Source organism: Parasteatoda tepidariorum, chromosome X1 (genome assembly GCF_043381705.1).
Source record: "Parasteatoda tepidariorum isolate YZ-2023 chromosome X1, CAS_Ptep_4.0, whole genome shotgun sequence".
Classification (NCBI taxonomy): domain Eukaryota; kingdom Metazoa; phylum Arthropoda; class Arachnida; order Araneae; family Theridiidae; genus Parasteatoda; species Parasteatoda tepidariorum.
The window spans coordinates 70,936,629-70,948,205 of NC_092214.1; the positions used below are offsets into that span (position 1 = coordinate 70,936,629).

The window sequence follows — 11,577 nt, forward strand, 5'->3', positions numbered from 1 at the left end:
TCTTATCAGCTCTGTATGGATAACAAAGAATATAAAGGGGAATCCCCCTCCACCTGAAGGGGAATCCCCGTTAGCCAGTATGTGTGACAGATATTTTGGTAACTAATTTTGACAAAGCAGAGAGAAAAATTGCACGAAGAAGCAAGAACTTCCTTTGAAATTTAACTTTCTTACTGTGTATTTTCTAAGCTTTTGTAATTTCTTCAATGTAAATTTTAATAATTATGTAATTTTTGTAGTTCCAATTGTTCTCTTCTCAAAACACTCAACAGTTATATCTGAAATGTTTTTGTTACTATACTGCTCCTATGTATAATTTTCTCAATAAAAAATGTGTGTTTATTTTTTTTAGGTTGGATATGATATTGGATCCTGCTGTAAGCCACTTCCGTCTATTTATATGAATATATTGGATAGTAGTTTGATTCCCGTTATTTTGCGCCTATCTTCTTCAACTCAAAATGAAAAATTATCATTTGAGCTTATATTTCACATATTATTAAAATGATCAGCTTTTTATTTTTTTAAAAAAGCTCCATTATTTCTGTTTGTAAGTCATAAACTACATGATACTATTAACACCTTTACAGCAGCATGATCTAGCTATAAAAGCCTTTTAGGTTAAAAGTCTAGAACATGTTTTGAAATGAAAGAAATTGTGCAATTTAGTTGAGATATTTTGAACAAATGGCATTTTCCTGAATTGTAATACTGCAATGTGTTCTACTTAGGTTCACTTACATGCTAATGAGCAGTGAACATTTCAATTTTTTGTGAATATTATATTTTCTAACCTAGTCAACAAAGTGAATAGAATAATATGCTATGTTGATGTTTATATTTTATCACTTGTGTGTAATTTTAAATTGCTTGCCTATTTGTTTTTACAATGTATTTGAACAACTTTGATAACAACATTCCTGATAAGAAGTGTCAGTGCATTCGTTGAAATATCTTTAAATATTATTTATTTATTCTTCTTTCTTCCTTTAAATCCTATTTTCCATATTTTCGCTTTATTTTATCTGTGACCTGTATCTTTTCAAGAAATTTTTTAGGGTTTTCAAAATTAATTTTTTGTTTGCTGAGTTGTATTTTGATTTATTTATTAAAAAAAATACAAAATTTTTAGTACCTTGAAATATTAACTCTAGCTTTTGAAAACATAATTTTTTTTTTCAAATTGATGAGTTTACTTGGTCAATTTCATTTTCTGTTTTCTGTAAAACCTTTTCTATTTTTTTTTTNTTTTTTTTTTTTTTTTTTTTTTTTTTTTTTTTTTTTTTTTTTTTTTTTTTTGTGATTTCATATTCAAATCCCTTTGCTTTCATCTTTTTAAACTTTGTGAATGAAATAAAGTACATTTTATTTTAATATATTATTTCTATGTTCAGCTTATTTTGTGTTTTTTTAACTCATATGATACACTTATTTTAAAGTACTGTTTATTAGATATCTATAAAAAGTTGTTTGAGGATATAACTTTAAATGATATTTATTTTTTTATAATTTTTGTACAAAATTAGTGAGGGAGCTGTATCAGTTGTTAACTTTATAAAAGTTCATGAGAATTTTATTCTTTATATGATTAAAAATGTACTGAATTATTTTTAATTTTTTAAAACTAGAAACAATAACAAATATCAGTGGCATATTAGAGTATAATAAATAAGTGTTGTCTGAATAATTAGTAGCTTTCTAAAATTATAAGTTATTTGAAGCATTTATTGAAAGACATGAAATGAGCTGTTTGAAGAAATTCTAATTAATATTTTTATAAATATTTCCGTCCATACTATTAAAATATTCTGTATTTCATTGGGGGGCAAATTTTGAAATTGCAGAAATGTAATTTTGGACTACAGAAATGAGGTTTCTAATATTTTGTCTGTGTATATAAATACTCTGCATAACTTCCAAATTCTAAAGAATTTTATTTCAAGAAGAATGAATTAGTCTTTATACATAAGATATTTCAAAAACCATTTTCTGTGCCATTTATATTTAAGTCTATATTTTATTTTCAGCTAATGTTTTTGTGTATATTCCTATTTATAAAAAATATTTGTAACATTCCAAACTATATCTTTTCATGTCATTTTATAGCCCTTTGATTAACTAAGAGAGAAAAATTAAGTCTGAACGAATGGTATATTTGCTAATTTTTTCCTACTCTATGTCATGTAATGTAAAAAGGATTTTAAAATGTCTATATGAATGGATAATTTGATAGGTGCCATTCTTATTATATATTTTAGTTTGCATTATTCATGTTTATCTCCTATTATAGCTTACTCTAAAGATTTAGAAACTTGTGCTAATTTAATGTTTTTGAAGCTTTAGTGAGTGAGCTGCCTTTTGACTACTATGCAAACTATTATAAAATGTCGTCTGTATTGTTGTGTTACAGGGCTGTCCAGTTTTTTGGATTCTGTGGACAGTAGTCAGCAAAATGTTTTATTTTTAACCATTAGTCCAATGCTACCATATAATGATTAATCATATTTTATTTCAACCATCAATTAAATAATGTACACAGTAATTGCATTTTTGAAAACTATAACTGGTTTTTAAAATATACGGCTATTTTACTCTGATGAAAAGTTATTAAATTGGTAGTATGTATTTCGAAAAGTTGCAATATGACTTTTTGTTTTCAAATATAACCTCTCTACCTTTAATTCAACCGGATCTCATAGAAAAAGCATCAATCTTCCTTGAGGGTAACACCAGGAGAGTTTTGGTGATTACTAATTAAATAAACCAAGAACGTTTATTGCAACTGTTTCATAATTCTTTTTGTTCTATTATTTAAACATGTAAATTATGTAATATTTTCAAAATTATGTTATCAGGTTAAAGATGCGGGATATTCCATGATCATTGCCATTAATCTATATTTTAAGAGTCCTTTTTGAAAACCAAGTTATTAGAGCTTAAACTTTAACCCTTTCGCGATGGGAAGCGCGAAAGCGCGCTTATCGCTGAGGCCGCCAGTCTCTCTCGCGTGTATCTTTCCAGGGCTGGAGGGTTTTTTGCTGTTAAGCCTAATTCCATGAAATTGCCGAAATATCAACATGTTGTTTAATATTGTTCTGTAGAGTATTTAAATGACATATGCTTTATATATATTTCTATGGATACTTTATTTACTCAAGTTATTTCTTGCTCAAATATATATTTTACACATTTTATTTTCATTATGTACTTATCATTTAATAACATTTAACATTACATATCTGAAAACTAAATATATGACTTGAAGTTCTTTTTCCGTATGAAATATTTTAAAACAGGGATCTACAAAATCTAACTATCCACTAAAAACTAAATCGAAAGTAGCGAGAAAAAAAGCCTCCCCTTCTTACTGCAAACAAATACCACGTGCGAATTTAATGAGCCGTCATAAAACATTCCTTCCCCCTAAAAACCACCTGAATGTACTCTCATCTGGAGTAGAAGGTCAAATCTACATGTATCTGAAACCATATGGACATACAATGCCATCTTATGGAGGAAATGTTATTTTTTAAAACGTTCCGAAACGCTGGCACAAATGAGTGACGGCCGGGGGTGAACGAGAAAGCGCTCTGGCATGCGGGTGTGTCGGCCGGGAAGTGAGCGCGTTTCTTGCTTGCACATATGTGACAGTGAACGCGAAAGGGTTAAGGATCACGGATTCATATTTAAGTAAAAAAATCAAAATTTGATTAATTACTATAAAAGTCATTGTCAGCAAAGGTGAACCTTATGAGCTAAACCAGTTCATTTGTTAAATTTAGTTAATTGAAGTTAATAATAATTTTTTAATGTAATTTCAGTCATTAAGAATGTCTTTCAGTTTTATCTGATAAAAAGATTATTTTTATTTAATTTTATTTCTGCCTTTGTGGCGTTGATTAACCTAGATTATGATTCAGTAACTTTTTAAAAAATTCTTTGTCTTTTTATCTCACTTAAATGTTTGTAACCCCTTTATGAGTAAAATCTAGTTATATACTATTTTTTATCCAGGTATCTTAAAGTATATAATAAAAGGAAGTTAACTGCAGAAACTCCCTATATCTCGTTACTAAGTGTTAATGAACTAAGAAAATAATTTTAAATTGCCATAGTCAAGCTCTTACTTGGCTATGATTTGGTGGGTGTCCCTGTTTCATATTTACATATATTCATATTTAAATATATTTTTAAGTGCAATGCTTTTGTGAACTAGTAATGCCTTATCTAGCTAAAAAGAAAGGCCCTCAGAATAATTTAAAATCTTTTTCTGTTTCAGTTTAGTTAATATAGTTTTTTTTTTAAAATTTTCTGTTAATAATTTTTTAAACATAACTTTATTTTTAATTTGTCAATTTGTTGGCCCTCCTAAATGTGATTATGTATGTAATTATTTTTGAGTTTTTCCTTTTTTTATGTGAATAAAAAATTTTAATAAAAAATCAAATAACAATAAACAACAATAATCAAACAATAACACAGCAATAATTAAGAGGTATTCAGCTTAAATATTACCTCTCTTTCTGTTATTACTTTATTGCTCCTATAAAGTACTTCTGGTGTTAAGCATGAGAAATGTTGAATTTTTTCTATTAATTCTGGAAAGACAATACTTTTATATAAACTTAAAGCATTTCATTTCTTTATGTTTGTGACTGGTTATTATTATTTGAGCTCAAAATTATTGCCTTTAAAAATTCATCCTACCATATTTTTTTCCTTTTTTTTTAAGTACATAAGTATTTTTTTATTCATTTCTGCTGATTAGATAAGTATACTAGATTATCTTTAACTTTGTTTTCTTCATAAATTTATGAAATTGTGCTCTTATGTTTTATTAATTTTTAGAACGCTACGCTTTTTTTTATTTTTATTTAGCCACAACGAAAAGCTTTAGTAACAATTAAAATTTTATGTACTTATTAACAAAAAATTTTTTTAATTGTCATTATTTTAATTAATAAAATTTTTTTTCTAAACTTATTCTTTTTGTATTTTTATTTTATGTCTTCTGAACAAATTTCAGGTTTTGAAGTAAAAAAAATGTAATTAATAGTAAGTTATATATTAGTATAGCAGTTGATATTTTTTTATTCTGCTTTCAAATATTTTAGATATTTTAGTTCAATTTTACTTAAGCATATTAGTTAGTTGAAAGAAATATATTTGTTGAATTCTTCAATTTTCAGTATTATTTGATTCTATTAATTATTTGCCTCTTTTTTTCTTTCTGTTTTTCTGTATATATATTGGTGTAATGCTAAGACTTTGTCAAATTACAATAGTCTTTAAATTAAAGTACAGTAGAATCTCGATAATTCGAGGTGACGCGAACCTACCTCGACCTTTCGAAAACTCAAATCATCTAAACTTAATATTTCATAAATATTTAAATAAATGGAAATAAAGCAATTTTTAAATTTTACCATTTAATTGATATTATATATTATATTTAAAGAAAAATTAGTTACATTAGAGGATCAGGGATTACTGCATTACGCCAAGTTACAATATTCATTATATTACTGCATCAGGTTAATTGTACTTAAAAATAATTGTCTAATGTTTTTTGTTTAAACAAACTGTTTACTTGTTTCAGTGATTAACACAGAAATTTGTTTTTCAACATGCAGTCACAGTAATTATCATAAAACCAATCTTAGTAATCGTTTTACGTGTTGTGTGTGCGTTTGGTAATTGTTTGGGCTCAAGACAGATTTTTTTTCACTAGCTCGGATTTATGGGAAACTCGAACAATCAGGACTCGAACTATCAAGACTCTACTGTATATGCACATTACTCATGCTTACATTTTGAATGTACTTAACCATGATTAAGATGTTGATAAATTGAAGTTTTAGTTTAAAAGGTAATATTTTAGTTTAATATATACTCAATATTAATTTTAAAATACTCCTTGTTTTCTTGTTATTAAAATGTGCTTTGTTTTTATTGTTTTGAAATACTCATTTTTTTGTAGTATTTAGATACTCAGTGTTTTTTGTGATACATAAAAATACTCATTGTTTCTATAATCATTAAGATACTCCTTGTTTTTGTATAAAAATAGTTTGTTGAATGTGTGCAAAAACAAGTTTAATTATATAAGTTCCTAATTGGTTAACTTTTTAGTTTTTCAATTATATTTAAATTTTTGGCAGCATTCCAGTAAGATTAGGTAAATGGAAGTAATATTCTTAAATTAAATCGATTGAATTACTTGCAGTGTTATTAAGTTGGATTATAAATTTTTTTCACAAGAGAAATATATTGATCAAATTTAATAACCTTTGAACTATTGGTTAGATTTTCATGCAAATTACTAAAATCATATCTCAGTGTATATAACTCATGTCAAACTATACAGTAACCAGATCTAATTTAATGCAATAATTCAATGCAACATAGATCTAATTTAATGCAAAAAAATTTTTAAAGAAATATCGATTTTTTTTATTTAGTTTAATTTAGCAATTAAATATGACCTCAAAAGTTACATAGTAAATAGTAGTAGAATTCTTCAAAAGTAGAGAAATTCTTTAAATTAGAGATATTTGTACAGGGTGCATAGCGTTTTTAAGAAGTGCTTATTTTTGTTTTTTAAAAGCCCTTAAAGATGCTTTTTTCATTGGGTGTTTTTAAAAAGTGCTTAATTTTCCCTTTTCTAAAATGAGATTTTTCCATTACCATGTTGATTTTCGCTACGAATTATGCAGAAAGACACTGTTCATATTGTTCAGTTCAACGTTTTCACAATTAATTCAACCCCAATCTATTTCGGCGCATCGTCAGTCCGTAGCGCATGAAAACGCCATTTGATTTACATGATTCAAAAGTTTTGACAATTGTAAAAAGCAATGCAAATTTTTTATTTTTTGGACATTACGATTAAAACCAGATAAAACCGTCAATTGTCAAAAACTTTCCAACCCTACCTAATTATGATATTTTTTAAAAGTGCTTAAAAATATTATTTGAGTGCTTAAAAAGTGCTTATTTTTTGTTGAATAATTTGGCTATGCACCCTGTTGTAGTAGAAATTATACTTTAAATCATTAATTAATTAATTAGTGTAAAATTGATCTCTTAATTCCTTATTTTATTACAGAATTGTCTTTGAGTGGGAATTTTTAAACTTTTTATTTGTTAGTTATTTTAATTTATTGGATCTTCCAAAAAATATGAAATGAAATATGTTGTAAATCTGATAATATGAAATCAAAATGTAGCCTTTTGAAATAGCTCTAAAGGCCAATTCTTTGAAATTTTTTAACGGTTTTTATTACAAAACACACTTATGCACTTAGTTATTATAGATCTCTTTTAGGTATGATTGTAGCTTTTTATAAAATTAAAATCTGACTAATAGTTTAAAAATTATTAAGGATGATTCCTTTTTTAAAAAAATGTAAATTTTTTGCTAACTGTACGAAATTTTAACACGTGTTTATCTATGCATAAGCTCTTATTTTTATCATTTTTAGCAGCTTTTTTTTTAATCTGTGTTGAAGTAAAAAAAATCAAAAGATTATAGAGTGGGTAATTTTGAAAATCATGTTGTGAAAAAGAATTTTAGGATACTAATTGTTTAAATGTTTGGAAGTTTTAATCCTTAAAATCTAGGACATAACACAATGCTTGTAATTACACGAGTCTGTTGAAAAAAATATATTTTGAAAGACTGCAGCTAAAATTTTAAGTATTTTCATTGTTTCTAGAGTTTTAACTGTTGTATTTTGTAAAAAAAAAAACTACAGTTCAAAATGTGTTATATTTTAAGCAACAAACAGCTTAAATTTTAATATATATATATATTTTTTGTGTATTAAATTCATTGTTTTATGAATTAACTGTAAATATAGAATTAAATATGTACATTGCTATTTTGAATGTTTTTGAATAATAGAGATATGTGTATTGTTATAACCTGATTTTTTCCCCTTTGTGATGATTTATAAAAATTGTTCTTGTGACAGATTGAATATTATATGAATAAAAATGTTCAGATTTCTGACTGAAATTTATTAGTCTCTTTTTGAAAACTTAAATTACTGCATTATGTTAGTGCTGTTCTTAATAAATAAATTTGAATAAAATAATTAAAGTAATCAGGGTGGGGGACAAAATGCTATTTTATGTAATTACACTTTTTTTTTGGGGGGGGGGATGACCATCTCTTTAGAAACCTTGATAGAGCAAGAACTTATGTCAGTACTGATTTTTAAAGTACAATAAAATAATGTAGTTTATGATTAATAAGAATATTAAAAATTGTTTGCTATATCCTAAGAAATATTTTTCAAATTGTAAATTTCACAAATGTAAATTAATACTTGTAGTTACATGTGATTTTTAAAAATGCAATGGGCTACATATTACAGGGCTGAATGAGCTCCGGAAAAAATCCGGATTCTTCGCTAACAGTGATCCGGAAGTTTCCGGAGATCAAAGGTCCAGACATTTCAAAAAATCATTGATCACACAAGTTTCTGGAAATCAAATTTTCAAAGGTGGAACTTAAAAACACAGTTTATTTTATTTGTTTGTAAGGGAGAGCCAGATACTTTATAAGCTTATATTCATGATTAATATTCATTTTTTATCAGTAAATAGTTATTATAATCATAAACTCGAGTAAGAAAGACATATTTGTGAACTTTAATTACTTCTCCAGGTCATCATAGGTATGTGCGAATGGTATAGGTATATGTAAAATTTGAAATATATTTTAAGTAAACTAAGAAATATTGAGAAAAAGGTAAAAAACCTAGTTTAAAGTTTTTTCAATTCAAGCTGTTTTTTTTTTAACTCAAGAAATTTTCCGGAATTTTGACCTGGGCTCACAATCACCCCTGATATTAGAGCTGATGAATTTACACTAAATTTATGAAACTGGGTTCTTCAAGCCAAGTTATTTATTAAGTTACACGTTCTCTATTTTTACATTGCATGGTGTTCACAATTTTTTTTAAAAAATTATGCTGTGGATTAAATCTTTTTTGAAAAGATGAGTAGTAATTTTAACATATCTTCTGCATTTAAATAATCATTTACATAGTATTTCTTTATAAAGTTAAAACTATTAATGTTCTAAAGTGTCAAGCTAAATGCTACCAAAATTATTATAGTACACAAAACTTTTTCCTTATATAAGGTTTCCTATATCAAGACCATAAATGAACATAAAGTGAACAAGGTCTAACCAAAAATTGTTTCTCATTTATATGATCTATCTATTATTAATTGTAAATAATAATAAGGTCTAATAAGTGAGAAATATTATAACCTTACAATAAATTATAACTTCACAGTAGATAATGTCCGTTTAATTTTAATTAAATCTTAAGTATAAATTATTTTTTGTTTAATTAAATTAAAAGAATTTATTTCAGTAGTTATCAAAATTAATTCTTACCCAATGATGTGAAGTATTCCAATTTTCTAGGATGTATCTATAGTGATGATTATGCCTTTAAATTAGATAAACTAAACTGCTCAAAACATTTTATACTATAATATAAATCAGGTAACTGGGTTGAGTTGCATAATATCACTGGGCTTCAGCAGTTTATCCTGCTGATGATTGTGCGTATTGAAATCTGATTTTCCAGATGTATCTTGAACTAAATGTTTTAAAGGGGAATTGAACACTTACTATGGCATCTTAAGGTTATTAAACTTTTTCAAAACTCTTCTAATTTTTATAAACACATAATTGTAACAACTATGTTCAAATCTAATATTAAAATGGGATCTATTAAGCCCAATAGTCTATTTTGAACATTATGGAATATTTATAATGCCCTGTAAGGTTTAAAATATCTAGTAAGTTATGTAGATACAAATTTTTTTATATTTTTTTAGTGCTAATGGCACATAATTGGAAATTATTAATCACTATTGTAAAGTTTCAATTTGTATTCAGTGTTCTTATTTATTCCATATTTTCTTCAAAATTGAAAGTATGACATTGTTTTTCCCCTTCAAGTGTAATGCTTTAATTATGACTGCTTTATTTCATTTAACATTTTAATGTGCTATTTTTAATTATCCATGAGCCCTAACTACTTTGGAAAATTACTATTTTATAAAATTAATAAAGTTTCAGTGAGATTATTTTGAAACACTGCATTCAACACTTTTTCCTTTTTTAACTAATTCTTGCTTTATCAGTTTAAAAAATGAAAGACTTTGTAATAAAGAATTTTACACTTATGCTTTATGTAAAAACTGAGGAATTCAGTAACTGGAGTTCCTTAATGAAACAAACATTTCTGTAATCATTGGTATGAAAACTCATAACACAAGAAATATTTATTTCTTCTTGTTGATGTAGTTATTACTTTTAGTTGTATAAATGTATAATAACTGCAGAATGTAATATTTGCCAATATATCGTTTTAACCTTTAGATATGTTCATATCAGCGATATTAAGCATCTGGTGGAAGGAAGATATTAGAACCACACAAGCATTTTTCTGGTTGCTTCTTTTTTTGACTGCAGTATAATTTAATGGGGTGTCTGATGATGTTAACGGTCATTAACAGCTCTGTAAAAAAAATCTTTCAAACAATTTCATGCTTTTTACTCTAAGGAAAAATTTATTAAAGGAGCAGCTGTATACTTACTCTGGTGAGTCTATTTATGTCTATTGGTTATATTTTTATTTAACGAGAGTAATTTATTGCCTTTTTTTGTTCTGGTGATTTTTCAGAGTTTCACCACATTTGCTCTCCAGCATAATACAGACATGCCACTTTTCAGCAGATTCACAGAATTCTGCCTTCTTTTTTGCATGATTTCCCTCAAAGAGATCTGATGATTTTTAGCAAATCTAAAATGACAAAAATTTGTTATCTTAAACTGAGTGTCTATCTACACTTTGCACAAAAGTGAATGAAGTATCTTATCTTTATTACCCAAGGCCGAAACTAAGGTGGAGGAGTGTTGGCTATTCTAATCCTCCTGAAATGCAAAAATTTTTTATTTTTCAAATAAAAAGAATTTTTTTAAATACAGTTCTTCAGATATTAATTTTATAAATACAGTTATCTCCTCATAAACGAGGTATTTTTACTACATTTTGGCACATTTCATTCACCATTTAGAAAGTGAGAAGGTCAGAAGTAGAGAAATGTTCAGTTAAATGTGTGTTCAATCAGTCTTTAATTACAGGTTAATTCACAAGAAGAGAAGAACGCAGAACTTAGTGGAACCTTCTCTTCATTAGCATTTAATTATTTTTAAATAAATTTAAATGCTACTTGTATTTGTGATTCTGACACTAACAGTTCTGATTTTAATTGTTTGTCAATCATTGAAATGAGCTTATTTTCTCAAAACATTGAACTATGTTTTCATACTATTTCAAAGTAAAATTTTGTCGTAAAATATCAATTAAGATTGACTAATACATTTCCTTTATAATCAAACAGCCTGCTTATTTGAATACAACTGGCTGGAACTAATGGCATTCTCTTAAGTGGGGCTTATTATAATGTAAGTGTTTGTGCATTTCAAATTTAATATTTGTAGTAGAATAATTTAATGTAATTTTACTGCAAATTCCTGAAAAC

The 11,577-nt window shown here is 26.4% G+C and overlaps 1 protein-coding gene across 1 annotated transcript in view; it reads left to right on the forward strand.

Moving 5' to 3' along the window:
* LOC107455454 (Smad anchor for receptor activation) overlaps window positions 1–8,020 on the forward strand; it is a 46,915-nt gene extending 38,895 nt beyond the window's left edge. Inside the window, exon 19 of the mRNA XM_043040685.2 lies at window positions 353–8,020. Coding sequence (XP_042896619.1) covers window positions 353–508 — 156 coding nt within the window. The 3' untranslated portion in view covers window positions 509–8,020. The remainder of the gene's footprint in view (window positions 1–352) is intronic.
* The last annotated feature ends 3,557 nt before the right edge of the window (window positions 8,021–11,577 follow it).